The sequence below is a fragment of the Pollachius pollachius genome (assembly GCF_949987615.1).
Source record: "Pollachius pollachius genome assembly, chromosome: 13".
NCBI classification, from domain to species: domain Eukaryota; kingdom Metazoa; phylum Chordata; class Actinopteri; order Gadiformes; family Gadidae; genus Pollachius; species Pollachius pollachius.
Window position 1 is genome coordinate 17,179,074 of NC_136946.1, and position 18,755 is coordinate 17,197,828.

The following is an 18,755-nucleotide window of genomic DNA, read 5'->3' on the forward strand; positions in this document are numbered from 1 at the left end:
GGACACTGCATAAGCTATATTTCTGGACAAGGTGCTGAAATGTAGTCAGAAGACCACAATGTTGCGTAATCCTGTTTTCTTAAAGCCACATATGTACAAAATAAGGATGCAGGAATTCCACGAGCACACAATATATCAAAATAAATGTTTGTTTTTTTGATTATGTTTCTCTTCACTTGTCTTGATAAATAATAGTGTGGCTCCTTTACATTTGGAAACGTGACGTTGGTTTTAACGTTAATGCATTGTGTAACCTATAGAGGGCGCCGTCTCGCACAGGATAACGAATGAAAGTTGCTGAGAAGTTTTTTTTCCTGTGGCGCCATTATGGTTTCTTATAAAAACACACCAATGATTGAATGAAAAGGGATAGAGACAAGGAGTTTTTTTTTCTGTGCATCAAAAACCCCTAGATGACCTGGTGGCGGGACAAAGCCATGACAATAGAGCCTCCATTTTCTCTCCTCTCCAGGGGAATGAATTCAACAGTCTGTCAGCGCGGCTTCAAAAGCGCATGGAATGCATTCAATGGAATAGCAGAGCGCTGCATTATCGCAACAGTTGGACATTCCCTGGAAACGGGGGAAACTTTGGTGCATACTTTAGTCTTGATAGATAGGGGGCGTCATCTCAAGGGGAAGGGACTACACTCTCCAGTCCAGCCTCTCACAGTACGGCCCGGTTCAGACGCTCAGAGCACGGGATGTGGCTCGGGCCCGCCACTCGGAAGCAGGAAGCACTGAGTTCCTGTTGGTCCGCCTCTCACAGTGTACCTTGGTCAGTCCAGAACCACCCCACCCCCTCCTAATGTCAGACCCTCCTAGGGTCCAGAACACACAACTGGCCTTAAGCTTGGAATGTTTACCCCCGGGGGGGGGGGGGGGGGGGGGGGATAAGGTACCTCTCTGATTGAGCTCTGATTGCTGTCCCCAGTAGACTACTGGGGGCAGCAGACTACTGTGTGGACATATGCTCCATGTTACCTGAGTATAGACTCCGAGGGATATACCTGAAGAGATGGGCTACGTCCAGACAGGCCACGTCCGTCTTCCTGTTCCTCTCATAGTGTTTGATAGATAGGGACCCAAACTCTGGCCTTGATTGTATAAACAGAATCCTGAATAGTACGGCTGTCTTTTCCTGCTAGGTACATAACAAAGAAACACAGTTTTTTCCTCTTTTTTTCTTCTTAAAACAAACTTTTTTCTTTCTATTCATAGAGATATAAGAAATTATATATATATATTTATATATGCATGTGTTGAGAGCTTATTCATACTGTGAATGCCCCCCATACCCCACCCCTTCCTTTCACCCCCCCCCCACGCAGATACACACAAACACACACACTCAGATACACTCAGACCCACAAACTCACTCAGACCTACAAACACACACACACACACACACTCCGAACCACAAACACACCAACACTAATTAAGCTCGTGTCACTGCTTCCTCAAACTCCGCTTGTCTTGTGTACGCTGTGCCCCCCCCCCCCCACCTTAGGGTGCCCTCCCTCACGGGATCGTCATGGCAACACATCATCATGCAGTGAGGTGGGAAGATTGACTTGGGGGGAGGAGGGGGGGGAATTAACGGCAAATCAATAACAATAATTAAGACTTAGCAAAGATGTGAGGTGCTGCCTAGCAGAGCGAGGGGGGGTATCTCTGGTGTGTGTGTGTGTGTGTGTGTGTGTGTGTGTGTGTGTGTGTGTGTGTGTGTGTGTGTGTGTGTGTGTGTGTGTGTGTGTGTGTGTGTGTGTGTGTGTGTGTGTGTGTGTGCGCGCGCGCGCGTGCGCGTGTGTGTGTTGTGGTCGTGGGGGGCTAGCGCATGGGTAACGGGGGCAGAGGCCAGCCTCTGCTCGGGCCCCTTAACTGACCGCCTGGGGGGGGTCTGTCTGGGGGGCCGGGGCCTCGGTGTCGGGCGCCGGGGCGCCGGAGGAGGGGGGCGTCCCGGCTGGGTGCCCCGCGGTCGGCCCCTCTGGCTCCCCCTGGTGGCGGGGTTCCCTCTCGGCGTGGGGCTGGAGAGCGGGGGCGAGGCTCAGGGCCCCGGGGTGCAGGGGCCCCGGGAGCCGCACGGGGCAGAAGGCCGAGCCCGTGGAGATGAAGTTCACCTTGTTCTTGTCGGGGCAGGAGAAGAGCGGGACGGACGGGGCCGACCTGGAGCTGCTGGGACCGGCGGGGGGGGGAGACGGTCTCAGAGACACTCATCACATCACACTCTGAACACAGGAAGAGGAGCCCGCATCTAATAGCATGATAGCATCATGCTATTAGATTAGCATTCTAATGCATGCTAGCAATCCTCGTTTCACTCATTGACTTTAATGTCTGGGTGCCTGGCTCCTCGGCGGCGGCTAGCCAACCCCTTGGGCTTTTACACACCTCCTCAAAGACCAAGAATGCGCTAGACCTAGAGCTACATCAGCCGACGCTATGTATTACAAACGAGGCCATAATTCACTCGGGGAGACGTCAGACCGAGACACCCGGATGGCGGTTCAGAGACGGAGCGGGGGGACCAGAACCCATACCTGGTCTCCTCGAAGGCTTTGATCTTCTCACAGCCCTCGGGCGGCTCTCGCTTGAACATGTAGCTGTTGTTGGGTTTGGGCGAGGAGGCGAACTTGGGCAGCGGGGAGCTGCTCCCGCTGTCGGCACCTGGAGGAGACACGGATCAGAAGCGCGCCACAAGGAGCCCAGTGCAGGTCTCCTCCAGACCTGCCGGCTGGTTCGTCGCCTGGCTCCCGGGGTCTCGACCAGAGGAGCACTCGATATCCCCCCAGCTGCTGGAGGTCCTGCTAACCCCCCCCCCCCCCCCCCCCCACACTTTCTATTCGAGCAAATGGCTAGCACTGTCTAGCCTAACAAAGTGGACACAACGTTCAAACACTACGAGAGGCGTGTTCTGGTTGTCAACCTTCTGACTTAATGGTTTAAATCCACCAGGAGGGTGTAATGTTTAAGGCTGATGTTAAGGAAGTGTCTTAATGAAAGTGTCCCACGCCTACCTACCGTCCCACAGGCCACGCCTACCTGACGTCCTGCAGGCCACGCCCACCTAACGCCCTGCAGGCCACGCCTACCTGACGTCCTACAGGCCACACCTACCTGACGTCCTACAGGCCACGCCCACCTAACGCCCTACAGGCCACACCTACCTAACGTCCTACAGGCCACGCCCACCTAACGCCCTACAGGCCACACCTACCTAACGTCCTACAGGCCCCGCCCACCTAACGCCCTACAGGCCACTCCTACCCAACGCCCTACAGGCCACGCCCACCTACGGTCCGGCCCCGCGGCCTACAGGCAGCAGAGTCTTCTATCCCACCTGCGCGGCCCGAGGGAGACGGAGGCTCCTCTCCGGCTGCTGGCAGCAGGAGGCCAGGTGCTTTAGCCCAGGTAAAGCCTGTTACCCCTCCCATTCATCTGTGCACGCCTCGTACAGTATGGTCTGGCTCCATGGGCTGCATGTATGAGCCCGCTCACATCTCTAGCTGGGACTACACATGCAGACTGGATGGAGCTGCGGGCCAACGAGTGTGGACTGCACCTCAAGACACCGTCCTGTGCGGACCCACAGACAGACAGACAGACAGACACCACCACAGGCATCCGCTAGCTCGCAGTGGATACGAGGTAGGGACAGTGGCGGGGGAAGACCCTAAGAGAAGGACTTGGAGCTGGCTCTGGGACGACCCTGGGGCAGCGGACCCCTCGATTTGACCTCCGACCTCCAGGTGGACGCTGACCTCTCGAAGCTCGTCCAACCAGGTCGGGTTTGACGCTGCTAAACCAGCCGGCAACAAACCGGCTCGCTTCCTCTCTAGACTTGAACTCACGTTCCCACGGTGACGGGAGGTCACGCTGTTACCCCCCCCCCCCGCCCCCCCCACCTCAGGGCGGGGCCTACCTTTGTCGCGGTCGTACAGCAGCTCGTCGGTGGAGTAGGGGCTGCCGGCGTGGGAGCCCGGGGGGCCGGCGTGGGCGGGCGAGGGGCAGGGCGACAGGCTGGAGCAGCTGCTGGAGCGGCCGGGCCCCGAGGACGGGGTCTGGGTGTCCACGCTGTGGGTGCTGCTGCTGCGCTGCTGGGGGGGGAAGGGGGCCCGCCGGCCGTCAGGGACCTCCAGGGCCTGGGGGGGGGAGGGGGGCGATGTGAGGACCACGCCATGCATGGCGCCCTGATCGATGCGCACATCACCAGGGTGATGGAAGTAGATGTGTACATCTAAAATCATCATCATCAGCTTCATTCCACCTGAAACATCCACTTCCATTTTAAAATGGATAACTGAAGTTATAAAAAAAATGTTTTATTACAATCTAATGCCCAATCAACGTGGTTATTTTTACTGCCCGTGTAAACCAAACTTACATGATTTGCCACTCGTACTCATACGGTGTCCCTGCAGTTTCCCATCCCTACAAAACGGTCATTTAAAATCCTGCTGCATGTCGGGTCCTCTGCGCTACACACACACACACACGTTTGTGTGAATAAGAATCCAATGAGCAGATCAATATATCAGAAGAGTAGCGGATCTTAATTCTCACTGAACATGTAAAGTGCTTCCCAACAGTGTCCGTTTCACTAGCAGTGTGCACTACCAGGGTGCACCCCGGCAAATATAAAACACCCTCCGTTCTTCTTTGGTAGCGCGTTAATATTTGTATGCAGATACTAACTAACTGAACAAAGCGTACACATTCTAAAGGTATATTGCTAAACTATTTACTATTTCTAGTCACTGAGCAGCCACTAATGACGGCCACCCGCAGGGAGGTTCTATGCATCATTGCATAGTTCTATGCATCAATCCCCCCCCCGGACGATGGGCTATGATTGGCTGAGCCTTGAGGGGCATGACTTCCTTCCCGTTGGGGTTCTTAAGGAAGGCCTCGTGAAACCAGAGTGACAGTGGCTTTCCCCCTGGGGAGCGCTGACCTTCAGCTGGTCCTTGTCGCCGTGGTCCCTGATGAAGACCTTCTCCAGCTCGTGGTTGATGCCCTCCATGCTGCTGGGGACCCGAGAGATGGACGGCTTCGGCACCGAGACGCTGGACAGGGGCAGGGCGGCCGGCTTAGACATGGAGCCCTGCTGCTGGGGCCCGGAGCACAGAGGATCACACCGGGGTTGGGGAGACGCATCATATTCACTATCATCATTCGTGAGCCCCTGGGAGTGTCAGGTGTGCGTGGTGTGTCTGTGTGTCTTTGTGTCTGTGTCTGTGTGTGTGCATGTGTGTGTGTGTGTGTGTGTGTCTGTGTCTGTGTGTCTTTCTGTCTGTGTTTGTGTATGTGTCTGTTGTGTGTGTGTGTGTGTGTGTGTGTGTGTGTGTGTGTGTGTGTGTGTGTGTGTGTGTGTGTGTGTGTGTGTGTGTGTCTTTCTGTCTGTGTATGTGTCTGTGTATGTGTCTGTTGTGTGTGTGTGTGTGTGTGTGTGTGTGTGTGTGTGTGTGTGTGTGTGTGTGTGTGTGTGTGTGTGTGTGTGTGTGTGTGTGTGTGTGTGTGTGTGTGTGTGTGTACCTGCAGCTGGCTGAGGGCCGTGAGGGGGCTGAGGGTGGTGGCGGGGCCGTAGGGGATGCACGGAGGCGGGGGGGAGAGGCAGTCCTTGTCCCTGCTGCTGTGTGGGGGGAGGTGGTGGTGGCGCCCGCTCTGCTTGCTCCGATGCAGCTGCTGCCTTAGCTTGGCTATCTGCTGGGGGAGAGGGGGGGTGGGGAGAGGGGACAGGGGCAGAGGGGGAGAGGAGAGGGGCAGAGGGAGAGAGGGGGGGTGGGGAGAGGGGACAGGGGCATAGGGGGAGAGGAGAGGGGCAGAGGGGGAGAGGAGAGGGGCAGAGGGAGAGAGGAGAGGGGCAGAGGGGGAGAGGAGAGGGGCAGAGGGAGAGGGAGAGGGGCAGAGGGGGAGAGGAGGGGGGCAGAGGGAGAGAGGACAGGGGCAGAGGGAGAGAGGAGAGGGGCAGAGGGGGAGAGGACAGGGGCAGAGGGGGAGAGGACAGGGGCAGAGGGGGAGAGGAGAGGGGCAGAGGGAGAGAGGAGAGGGGCAGAGGGGGAGAGGAGAGGGGCAGAGGGGGAGAGGAGAGGGGCAGAGGGAGAGAGGACAGGGGCAGAGGGAGAGAGGACAGGGGCAGAGGGAGAGAGGAGAGGGGCAGAGGGAGAGAGGAGAGGGGCAGAGGGAGAGAGGACAGGGGCAGAGGGGGAGAGGAGAGGGGCAGAGGGAGAGAGGAGAGGGGCAGAGGGGGAGAGGAGAGGGGCAGAGGGGGAGAGGACAGGGGCAGAGGGAGAGAGGAGAGGGGCAGAGGGAGAGAGGAGAGGGGCAGAGGGAGAGAGGAGAGGGGCAGAGGGAGAGAGGAGAGGGGCAGAGGGAGAGAGGACAGGGGCAGAGGGGGAGAGGACAGGGGCAGAGGGAGAGAGGAGAGGGGCAGAGGGAGAGAGGAGAGGGGCAGAGGGAGAGAGGAGAGGGGCAGAGGGAGAGAGGAGACACAGTGATTACAGCGGCGTCAGACCTACTGTAGACACGATTACAGCGGATTACAGCCAAGCTAATTGTAATTAGCTTGGGGACGTCTTTTTCTGAGGCTTAATGCACACCTTGATCAGCATTAAGAATGTAGTCAGAAGTCAGCATCTCCCTCACTTTAAGGTGAGGTGGAGATGAGGGTTACGGTGGAGATCTGAACGGAGGCTTGACTGAGCTTCTCTGCAGGACCTTTGTCATACGGTGAGGCTAATAAAACAACACGTGTCGTACGCAGAGGCAGCCACTGGAGGTCCCCATCGGCACCGGAGGGGACTGAACCCGGGAGCTGGGAGATGGGGCAGAACGGATGCAATGGAGGGTAGCGCTGAACGTAACACACATTCATGGGTTGACTTCCAGAACAAGCAGAATCCAGTAGACCAACAGCCAGCTAATGGTGTCATGATTACGACAACGGCTCTAATTGATCCATGGGAGACGATAGGGTCTGCCTTCAGAAGGGGGGGGGGGGGGGGGGGGGGGGGAGACATGCTGCCCCTGTGTGGCTCATGTGCTGCAGACCCAGTCAGAGCTCTGAGTAGGAGGGGGGGGGCAGTCGCCGGTTCATTTAGGAACCACAAGCAGTGGTTGGACTCTGAGGACCATCGCTCTGCACAAATCGGTACACTCCGGCCCGGAACATGTGTGGACATGCAGGCACCAGGCATGTGCACACATGCCTGGTGCCTGCATGTCCACACATGCTCCGGGCCTGGTGCACTCCAGGCCTGGTGCACTCCAGGCCTGGAGTGCAACAGGCCCGGAACATGTGTGGACATGCAGGCACCAGGCATGTGTGCACATGCCTGCTGCATGTCCACACATGTTCCAACACAGGCGCGCGCGCGCACACGTAACACAGAGGGCCGTCTGAAAGGGCCGACACGCGATCCCTCCTCTCTCTGGCCGGGCCGCCGCTCAAGACACCGTGGAGCGGGTAGGTTTGGTTTCCACTCCTCACACATCGCCGGTGAACCAGGGCCTCTGGTCAGGTTTCTTCCTGTGGGGCCCCGGGGCCACTGGGCCGGGGCAGCGGGGGGCGTGGGAGCCGCCTGGGCTGGGGAGGAACAGGACGGCCCCCCCGTCCCGCCGGCGGGAGCAGCGCTCGACCATGGATTGGATGTCTTTGTGTGTTTGCTTGCACTATCGCTTGGCCAAATGACGCAGAAATGTAGAATGTCGTCTTTGAATCCACAGCAATTCTCTGGTCAGGGTTAGTTTGGTGTTTACCACAGGAACGCAATTGTGCCAGTTAAACACGTTAAAATAATTTGTGTTTGTGTTGTTATAAGCGCCTGGCTTTTCTGTTTAGTCCAAAATCGTTCCCCACTTGATGTATTGCCCTCCAGTGAATATTCCCTGTATTTGAAGATTTGAGGAAAGCACTGACATGTCAAAATGTATCTGTGGTTTATCATCTGCATGAAGACCACAGCACCAGAAGGTTGCAAATGAATACATCCCTAGATTCAACACCGACGGAAACGCTAGCCCGCCAAACACTACAGTTAATGGAAAGGAGGCAAAGTGTTGTGGTTCATCATTAAAGGTTTCCCAGGGATTTACTAGTCTGGTGAGGCAGGCAAGTTGGCCATCCTTATTTGGTCACAATAACACACCCACATCACATTTTGGTGGTCTGTTCCACAGCTGTTTGGTGGAATGCAGATGGACGCAGGGAGGCAGGAAATAGAATCCACCTCAACACGCTGGTGTCGGTCCCATAGTAAAGTAGTGACGTCCCGGGGCTGCTTTGATGCGGGTGGATTACCCTCCAGCAGAGTCCCACACATAGAGGAAGACCGCAGCCATTAACCCCCCTTCTTGCTCCACATCAGGGTTACCCACTGAGAGCCCGTCTCCAGTGACAACGGTTGATGTGGTGTAAAGACGTGATGCTGGATCAGGCGTCCCGTTCAGACGCTTGGAGACCCAAATGGATGAGTTCTACGTTCACGCTGTGCATGAGTGGATCAAATGAATACGATGCTAATAATGGAGAAGAAGGGACGTCTCAACCCTTTTGCTGTAGCCATGTGACATGCGGCCGACTGCAGGGGTCATGTGACCCTGCTTCTGAGGAGTTCTCCTATTTGGCCGGTCCGTTCCTCAGCTGCCAATCAGAATGCAGGGAACACATTGTTCAGGCATTCCCAGGGAGCAGCTTGTTTAAATTGTGAATGGAGAACACAACGATAACAAGGTGAACTGGGTTGGAACACCATATTGCTCAACCATGCGTTCAATCAACCAGTGTATATCCACCAGTAACCATCCCTCAGAGCTACAGGGACAACACCATACCCCCCCCCCCCCCCGCGCCCCGAATCCCCAGATCCGCCGTGACTTGGGAGGCGACGGCCGCTGTGGCGGCCCATAGATTGCGCCCAGCGTAATCTATGGAGGGGAAGTTGGTCGTTAGCAGAGGAGATAGGCTTATCTACCACCTCCCCTTTCAACAGACAGCTGGGTAGAGCCCTGCCTGTCTGGCTGTCTGACAGCGAGCAGCATCAGGCCACAAGACACGTACTCAAACAGGAGCTGCTACTGTTCCCTGTGGCCAGGCCACTCAGATGCAGAAGATAGGCTGTTCCACGGCTATAGGATGCACAAGTAACTAAGGGATCTGAATAAGCGGAAACATTTTCCGTATGGCTGGAATGTGGAACAACTCCCGCCAGAGGTCACACTATTCCTCATAAAACAGTCGAAGGAGCTTTTAATGACTTTAGTTTGATTGCAGGTTCAATGACAGCTTGCGTGTCTTGGTTTCCTGCCCGCCTGCCTGTGTGCGTGCCTGTCTGCCTGCCTGTGTGTCCGTGCCTGTCTGCCTGCCTGTGTGTGCGTGCCTGTCTGCCTGCCTGCCTGCTGTGTGCGTGCGTGCGTGCGTGCTTTACGGGCTTTTCGTGCGTGCGTGCGTATGTCGCGTTTGTGCCTTCGTTGCGTGCACGTGTACGTTGCGTGCACGTGTGCGTGCGTTGTGTGCGGGCGTGCCCGCCCCGTACCTCTTTCAGCTGGTCGCTGCTGCCCCAGGAGGCCGATCGCTGGTGGGTGCTTCTCTTCTCCTCCACCTCTTCGATCCAACACACGGGGGTCTGATCACAAGAGCACAGGGACACACGTCTATGGAATCAACCGGACAGAGGGATTATGCGGTAGTTTGATGTTCTGGTGTGGCTGAAGGTATGACCCCGTGTGTGCATAGGCTCCGTCCAACCCATGTATATTCACCAGTAGCCATGCATCAGAGCTTTAGGGACAACATTATAAGAACATACTACAGAACAGTGACAGCTAAACACTCTTTAATGATAAAATACATAGAAGGTTTACAGTGAGAACGCAGCAATAAACCAGTATGCCTTTTGTACCTGCAATCACACATGACGACACAAAGCCGACGGCAGCCGATCCCATGCAGCTTCGTGAAGCTATGTGCCACAGAAGCACACACGCACCGCTGGTTTTTCTGACAGAGGGTCATGAATGACACTGCATCCCTTCGCCTCTCCTGTTAACTAACAGATGAGTGCACATGCACACACTCCCAGTTTGTAGCCTGACAGAGGGAGGAAATTGAATTCCAGCCTTGCTCATCTTAATGGCTCTTGACTCAAAGGGATGTTTGTTTATTCCTTTTTTCCAGCAAGTCGGCTAGCTCTCTCTCTCTCTCTCTCTCTCTCTCTCTCGGGGGGTTTCGGGGTTATTCCAACACACACTTGTTTTAGCGGCTCCCAGCAGACGGGCCCTGGAGGCCTCCTGGGGCCTAAGAGCCACACTGAATCTGGAAGGCAAAGTTGTGGAAAGGCTCAGCACTGGAAAATACCGGGGTGGGAAAGAGGCCAAAGCCCAGTCATGTTTCACTCTGTGGGCCAATATGCAAAGCGGGCAGAGAGGGAAAGGTGTGAACAGACGGAGGATTGACCCTCTTCCTGCTGGGCTGAAAGGCCTGACCAATAGAGGAGCCCTGACAGGCCTGACCAATAGAGGAGCCCTGACAGGCCTGACCAATAGAGGAGCCCTGACAGGCCTGACCAATAGAGGAGCCCTGACGTCTGAAGGGGCGGGGCCTTTTCACGACCAGGACCATTTAAAATATAGATCTCATTATTAATATTGTAAATGTGCCACTCACACACATTGGACAGAAACAGCATCTAACATCCAGGACTCCAAATGCTTTTGAAACAACATATCATTACTACTTTTATAGAATAGGTCTAATCTATGGGTCTAATATTAGTAAAAACAAAGCGATGGCTGAACTCTGGGTTACGCTTAAGGGCCATGGAACCTTCCAGAAGCGAGGGGTACAGGTCAAAACCAGCTCGTGTGTTAGTTCTGGAGTAGCAGTTAGTTCTACACTCGGATATAAGCTTTTGATTCCAGTGAAGTGCCTTTAGATTCTAAAGGGATGCCTGTGTCAAAGAGATGGTCTGTTTGTGTGTGTGTGTGTGTGTGTGTGTGTGTGTGTGTGTGTGTGTGTGTGTGTGTGTGTGTGTGTGTGTGTGTGTGTGTGTGTGTGTGTGTGTGTGTGTGGTGGTGTGTTGTGGTATTGGCGGCTAGCACATGGGGTGCGGGGCAAGAGGCCAGCCAGTCAATGCTACTGGTCACGTGGAGGTCATATAAGTTAATGCACCCTTAGATGTTGTTATCTTAGCCCTGGGAGAGCAGCCTGTGGGCAGGACCCTAGCTCAAGTCTCCGATAAAGGATAATCATAAGCCCCATAGTGTGTAACATTCAGAGCATGGCCTGCTGCCGTGAGTTCAACACGCTCCGCTCCTATCCTTCTGTGTCCAGCGGAGGAGATGCAGACAGTTCCATGCTGCAGCACGCTCCTCACTAGACTCCTCTGTGGAAAGGATTCATGCTCTGGTTCAACGTTGCCTTCTTCTCACTGGGTTGTATAAAGAGGCTTCTCTGTGCAGGAAGCTTTCGCCACCCAGTAAAAACTAACAACTCACGAGTAAATACGATGATTGTTAGCCGTTGATGATCCGTGCTTTCTCAAATCCCAACCGCACTGCAGTTCAAAAAAGAATTTGAGTCGCAATTTCCAAAAGAAGTGCTCTGCCCTGGGTACCACTTGGCTAACTATCCCCTGGAATTCCCCTCCACGTTGGGGCCGGTTGTAGACCCCTTGGTCCCTGGGGGGCCGGTCGTAGGGCCTGGGCCCTGGCACCCTGTCCTCTGTGATTGGTGGTTCGCTGTGGGCATTCAGAGCCTGCATGTCAATCCCTAGCAACAAACTCTGTGTTTTCAAGAACCCTTAAATCAGGAGTAAATTATGTTATTCAGACCGATTTATCTTGTAAATAAGTCATTGTTATTTAAAAAAATAAATTAAACAGTATGAATATCGCAATTTCTATACGAAAACGATATATATGGTGCAGCCCTAGTACCAACACTGAAATAGCTAGACTCAGACTGCTAGCCCGTCCTTCATATCAAAGGCATGTCAACAAATAAATAAAGAACCAAAGTACCGACAAGAGATTGGCCCCCATAAAGTAGGTGGTCTTTGCTACTTAACATCTCTTGCCCAACATGAAGAGTGTCAGCAGGCTATCATGTTTGGCGCGTAGCCAGAGGTTATGATAGCAAAGCAGGAGACAGGATGTTGTCTTGAAACATATGGGAGGACATTTCAGTTCAGACAAGAAGAAGCAGGCACTTCTGCTTCCGAGTTCCTCATTTGCCCTGGCCGCCCGGCCAGCTGCTGCAGGGGAACACGTGATGGCTGGGGCACGGCCCGTACCTCCAGCCCATGGACCTGGGGATCACGTCCACACTGGCTACAGCAGTACTCGCTGGCTGCTCTTTCCCCCCCCTGCCAGCCAAACACTGACTGTACGAATTCAGCCATTCAGGGAACCAGTAATCACAGCGAGATGTGGATCTGTGGTGATGTCTTCAGATGTTTCAAAGAAAGGGGTGTGCGTGTGTGTGTGTGTGCTCATGGGAAGTGAGGGGGGAGGTTACCTGTGTTGATTTATCTTTCATACAGGACGGGTGGTGCAGGTGGGGGTCCCGAGGCCACTGGCCGGTGAGGTAGGGCCCAGTGATGGTGCCCAGAGAGGAGGTCCGCCTGATGGCTCCCACGCTCCTCACCTGCTGGGCCTTTGGCCTCTCAGCTGCAGAGATGAGGAGACAGAGACGAGGAGACAGATATGAGGAGATACAGAGATGAGGAGACCGAGAGATGAGGAGACAGAGATGAGGAGACAGAGAGACGAGGAGACAGAGACGAGGAGACACAGAGATGAGGAGACAGATGAGGAGACAGAGAGATGAGGAGACACAGAGATGAGGAGACAGAGAGATGAGGAGACAGAGAGATGAGGAGACAGAGAGATGAGGAGACATAAGGAGACACAGAGATGAGGAGACACAGAGGCATTCCCACCGTCCTCAGTAGCCAGAGCGATACTCTGGACCGTGTGACAGTGTCTTGCTAACCATGCTGTAATGTGGGTGGAGCCTGCGGTAAATACTGGTCTGACTGTGAAAGTGTGAAAGTGTGAATGTGCCGAATAGGGTTCAGTATTAGGCAATAGCTGCGGTAGTATATTCATTATACCGACCGCACTGTGTAGTGGATTAGCGATATTACGCAATAAATATTGATCCAGCAAATAGTTATTGCACAATACATCCCATTTAAATTGACATTGGATCACGATATGACCCAGTATCAACATGACTGGGCTTTTGCTTTTGCAAAAGCTGCAATGGTGAATGTTTTGCATATGTATACATCAACACTCAATGCAAACTAAAGCACTTGAGAAACACATATATATATATGATATTGTCTTGTGTAGTTAAGCAGTATAGAGTCAGGTTGTCGATACAAAGTGAAATGTCAAACATAGTGGTATTAAACATTCATTCAGATCATCAAGGGGTCAATAACCCCGGTTTGCTCTAGGCCAGAACCAGTGTAGCCCGGTTTCTTTCGTCCACTTCATGGAGAACTACCTGTTCAGAAATGATGATGGGACCATTCACAGAAAATGGGTACCAGCCCATCCCCGCTGGGGTCCTGAAAAGGATTTATTTTGGATGGAGAGGTCTCCCGCCTCTGGCCCTCGCAGACCCGGCTGGACCGCTGTTGTCCCGAGCTCAACCTCAGGGAGCAAACCTGATCAAACCTGATGAATGGCAGATCTTGTTTTTTTCACAAAGACCTTTACACAGAGAGGCAGTTCTACACCTCGCCATAAGGAGAAGAAAACATTGGCTCAAGGTCTTTTGTTTATTCTTACAATGCTCCCGTTATCATGTGTTCATAAATCAAGATACATGTACCAGTACGATCTTCTGATTCACAAAGGAACGCTTATTTGCTTCATGTCGTCGTTCCTTGGCTAGAGACGACAATAATCCCACCCTCCTCATCTTGTAAGTCTCTTGGCAGTTCTAGGTCTGTGCTTAATGGGCCTCCTGTGCTAGCTAATGTGGCACCACTTCCACCCCTGCTGGAACGAGGAAGAGGAGAGAGGAAAGAGAGTGAGGAAAGAGAGGAGAGCGGACTGGAAGTCAAACGAGGACACTTGGTCCTCGTTTGACGTTCCAGAATCACCCCTTGAGGTAAAACACTAAACAAAAAGGTGCTCTTTTGTTGTGAACATTAATGCAAAAATCTAAAGAATAACCATATGGTAGCCTTGGGACTGGTAGCATCTGGGGAGTGAAGAGGCTGAACACGAGCCGGGGTGAGGCAACGCTGCTCTCTGTGGGGCAGGCTTGTAAGCCAACTTAGCTAACAGCAATTAGGCTGTGGCCATTAGCCATTTCCCAGCCCTCATGTTGGGGTAAGTAAGGTAATGTTAGGTGTGATTAACATTGCGTTCTCCAAGGCTGGATCAGAACTGCAGTCACCGTCTTCAACTCATGAGTAGCAGCAAAACTCTCTGTACGTCCAACCGCCTGTCTATATAGGATGTGTTATTACAGTATAGTCTTTCCATGCAAGATACCTTACGTATCAACTTATGGTTTGTGCATCGTGATATTGTCTGCCAGACTAGTGGCCCACACACAGCTCCAAGCTTGGGTGCATGTGTGTTAGTTTCAGAAGGTTCAAGATAGACCTTTTTACCATATCAAGTCTTATCTGGTGTGTGTATCCCAGAGAAACATAATTTTGTGCCAAGTTACAGGTATCACCGTATTACACTGTGGCACTGAAACAACGGGAACTACTTTGGGTGACATGGTCTACCAGCCAGAATGCTGAATACAAGGAGGAGGATTCTGATTTAAGGTCTTCTTTAAAACCTGATGTAACAAAAGTGCACTAATACTGAACCCTTCCTGCTGAGGCTTGGTGGTTCAGCCCACTGACACGCTCACAACATGTGCAATGCCTTGAGCAACCACGGTTCCATTCAATACACATGTCATTCCTTCCCTCTATCAGTCACTTTCCGGTCCCTCTCTACTCCACTGGCCATAGAAGGTATTAAAATATCTTTCAGAATACAGAACCTTCCTGCTGGTTCGCAAGAGCCAATTTGACATGTGTCAAAGACGTGGCGAAAAAGGTGAAAAGACCAGAGACTGCTCAGTCTATTCTAGTGTTAAGTGAGGCCTGTTTGGGGTTTGTCTGCCCAATAAACCAGGAGAGAGAGGTACTGCTATGGCAACAGAACGCACTGACAGCATACTTTAAATGCTGGCTGAGCATGAGCCTCCCAACAGACACAAGGGAAGCCTCCCTCGTACAAGCAGCAGTAGGGGGCGACTGAGTTAGTAGGACCGGGCCCAAGGAAGGCTCCACACAACACATGTTCCAGCAATACAGTATGGGGCCGTGTTTATTAGGCCAGGGATGGAGGACCACTGCGATGAGGAGAGGCCCAATGTGGTTACCCTAGAAACTTAGCTGGTTAAATGAGTGATAGCTGGAATCGTACAAAGCTCTGCTTATGACTAACACCAAACACTTAGAACGCATTGATTTTTAGGTGCCATTTAACCACATTGATTTTGAATGTTCAAAAAGTGTAATAAACAAAATAGTATTTTGATTCTAGAAGAAGGATCTGCTGAGGTGCCTTGAACCATTTTGTAATGATGGACATCAAAAGTGTTATGGATATTTGACATTTAATGATGCAGAGCCTTTCCTTCATGAAACAAAATGTGATCAGGTTAACAGTCCTCCAAAAGACGGGGTCCCTTCTCCAGCATGACTTCCTGCCTGGCCGGGCGTACTGATTAAAGAGTCCATCGTCTCGAGGGCCTTATGTTGAACCACCCGTGACCTCCTCCCCCCACCCCCCCACCCACCCACCCACCCCCACTTCTGGCTCGGTTGAATGGCTGAAATGAAAACAAGCCTACGACTTCCTGTCATTGGCTGTCTGGATTGCATGGTCCTTTGCTCCTGTGTAGGGTACCTAAAACACACACACACACACACACACACACACACACACACACACACACACACACACACACACACACACACAGTTCGACTTTGCACTGCCTTAATGAAGTGTGGAATGGAAGCCTACTACAGTCCCAGGGTTATGGATAGAAAATATGTTTAGGACCTGTTGAGAGCTATAGCATAAGACCTAGCAACATGACAGCATCACCCCCATCGTGCAAGGAAAGGAGGGGCGTATCAAAGAACACAGCCCCAGCCAACCCACTGTATAATCGCCCCACTGATTCACCGAGGCCCACGGGTTTCAAAAGGATTCTAGGATTTACAGGCCAAGACCACAAAATGGCCATCAGACATGGGCCCATTCAGTGCTCGTATACGCGTAGATAGCAACAGCTGTTGGTGTTCTCAGGCAGTTCTCAGGCAGATTGCTGGTTGAGGAGGGCGGTTCATAGAACTAACGGAGCGAGGCATGTTGTTTTAATAAACAGACCGGTTACACCGCTTGTTACTTATCTCCAGGAGATGAAGGTTGAACTTGTATCCTCAACCTTCACCCCAGACTGACACTAGTGATTTTTTTCAAAACCCCTCCCAGTGTGTAATCCACGTCGGTCTGCTACACCAGCGGCCGTATGCTTAAAGAACCGTAGCCATGACGACGGAATTTCACTGCTCTACCACAGACGTGAGGCTCCGGAGAACACACAGCGGCCCACAGACCTCCGAGACACCGGGCAACTGGTGGAACCTGGGCCTGGCCGAGACGCCATTAGGACAGACATGGGGACGGAGGAGACTAGCCGTTACCATTTGACAACTCTTTTCTCTGCATCACATAACATAGGAAGCCTTGATTTCTATTTCACAGTAATAGCAAGTATGACGTCAATTCATAGGAATCTAATGTTGCATGGGCTTTACAATTAGCTTGAAAACATGCAATACGTGCTGCCCTACTGATTTGTGTTATTCCGTTTACTTTCTTTACTCAGTTTTTGTGGCGGTCTGCAGGTCACTGCATGACATGTTTTTGACATTTAAAAAACCCAGTGGCTCTAATACAACATACTACATTTGTATTGGATGCTTCCCCACTGAAACCTGAGGCGATTGCAGCGCTGAGTGCTGTAAAGCGTGCATAGCTGAAAAGTGGTGTGGTTTATTTATTGAGCAATTACAAGATACAGTGTGCTTAAACAAATACATATTGGAGACAGTAGATATGTGCGTCTGCCGTTACAATGAAACACAAAGCTTTGGTGTCATTATGTCTGATGTTAACCTGGTTATTTTCTGTTGGTAATTCTTTCATTTCTGCATGAGGCTCTGCTGTATTCGTGCAAGTGTGCAACAGCTAGCAGCACGGCTGTTGTGTTTATGTCTGGGGAGGCTTTAGCTAGGCCCCTGTGCTGCCATGGGCAAGGGACATGTCATCACATCATGCTCCACCTTTAGCCGGTGGATATTAAACATCAGAATACATATTATATAGAACTAGCACTCGGAGGAGCCCTTGGCCAGTGGATGTTTCGGATGAACCCCGAGGTGTTCGTGTGAGGACTGCTGCGCAGCAGGAGCCGCATCATCACTGCCATCCATTTCCTCAAATGAATGATCGCATCTATAAGGACCTCTTTAACCACGAAGTCTAACATTACATTGTCACAAATATACACTTTGAGCTATTCCATGTTTTTGCGATTTAGTTTAACGTCAACCTTTTGCCTAACGCAAAACTATAATCGTATCAACCAAATCATAAAAAAACAGCCATTATGTAATGATCAATACCTTATCGATATATGACAGGTTTGATGATCGGTTCTCTGTTGTTGTTGCTGTTGTTGTTGTTCATTCTTTGGTGTCCCTCAAAATCCCCCCGGCTCCTCCACCAATGATCTGACCCACTTAGACAGCTAGCCTGCTAGTCACCGAGCTATCCGAGCAGCAGGGATGGGATGCGAACCGATGACCTCACGTCACGTCGTTACCTTTGGATACGGGCTCCGGCGAGCTCCTGTCGGGCGGAGAGAGCCTCTGTCGGGCTACCAGCCTGCCCTCCGAGCCGCTTCCTCCCGGGCTCGAAAGCAGCAGTGGGGTCGGGCTGGCGGGACTGGAGCACGTCGCTGATCCGCTGTTGTTACCGACTGCGGAGGAGGAGGAGGAGGAGGTGGAGGAGGAGGAGGAGAAGGAGGGAGAGCGGGTCGGGCTCTGCTGGTTTCCATGCAAAAGCTGGAACGGAACCGTGGCGCGGAGGGGCTGCAGCGGGCGGTGCGCGGCGCTGCCGCTGCCGGCCGAGGGGGTCGGAGGGGCCGCGTCCCCGCCGGCCTTACCCCGTGGCGGGCCCGCGGAGGAGGAGGCTGATGCTGACATTGTTATTAACCACGGATTGACTCACTTCTACAGTTGACAGAAGTCGTGGAAAATGTTTGAAGGTTCTCTAGGGTGTTTGACTTCCTTACTCGTTTTATTTCCATTTGAGCTCTACAATGATTAAAAATAAGAAAGATCCAACTTGTGGAAGGTTTGTTTAGTTCACCACAGTCGGCATCGGCAATGTGGCCTGCTACATGTTGGCGGTCTCAACGAGTCCCAGAAAGTTACTTTAAGGCTTACTATTTTAATTAGCTAAAAATTAAAACATCCAACAACTTCCCTGTGCAGTTAAAACCCTGGTTCCAGCTTCGGAGTGAGTAAATTACCGCATTATAAAGTTCTTCCTTTGTTGCTCGAAACCTCGCATCCTACCAGAGCCTTGACCCTAGTTAGTGTTATGGAAGGGGGCGGGTCGAAATCAATTCAGCCACTCTGATTGGCCTGC

At 52.4% G+C, this 18,755-nt stretch overlaps 1 protein-coding gene across 5 annotated transcripts; it reads right to left on the minus strand.

Moving 5' to 3' along the window:
- Positions 1 to 1,325: 1,325 nt before the first annotated feature.
- glcci1a (glucocorticoid induced 1a) lies at positions 1,326 to 18,683 on the minus strand. 5 transcript variants are annotated; one of them, XM_079749197.1, is made up of 8 exons: positions 17,926 to 18,683; positions 12,514 to 12,665; positions 9,533 to 9,622; positions 5,535 to 5,702; positions 4,954 to 5,109; positions 3,922 to 4,141; positions 2,540 to 2,666; positions 1,326 to 2,171 (listed from the first exon to the last, which is right to left on the minus strand). In XM_079749197.1, the coding sequence occupies exons 1-8, from the start codon at positions 18,305 to 18,307 to the stop codon at positions 1,877 to 1,879; spliced, it is 1,590 nt and encodes a 529-aa protein (XP_079605323.1). In that variant the 5' UTR covers positions 18,308 to 18,683; the 3' UTR covers positions 1,326 to 1,876. The 5 variants fall into 5 exon arrangements, with proteins under 5 accessions (XP_079605323.1, XP_079605320.1, XP_079605322.1 ...); XM_079749194.1 differs by having other exon boundaries at positions 1,326 to 2,174; XM_079749196.1 differs by having other exon boundaries at positions 1,326 to 2,174; positions 4,954 to 5,106; positions 5,535 to 5,705.
- Between the last annotated feature and the right edge of the window lie 72 nt (positions 18,684 to 18,755).

Excerpts from the sequence above, each read along its gene's own strand:
- glcci1a (XM_079749193.1), bottom strand. The coding sequence starts at position 18,307 with ATGTCAGCATCAGCCTCCTCCTCCGCGGGCCCGCCACGGGGTAAGGCC. Across the intron at positions 5,706-9,532 it reads GCAGCGACCAGCTGAAAGAG|CAGATAGCCAAGCTAAGGCA; the intron begins GTACGGGGCGGG and ends CCTCTCCCCCAG. Across the intron at positions 2,175-2,539 it reads AAAGCCTTCGAGGAGACCAG|CAGCTCCAGGTCGGCCCCGT; the intron begins GTATGGGTTCTG and ends CGCCGGTCCCAG.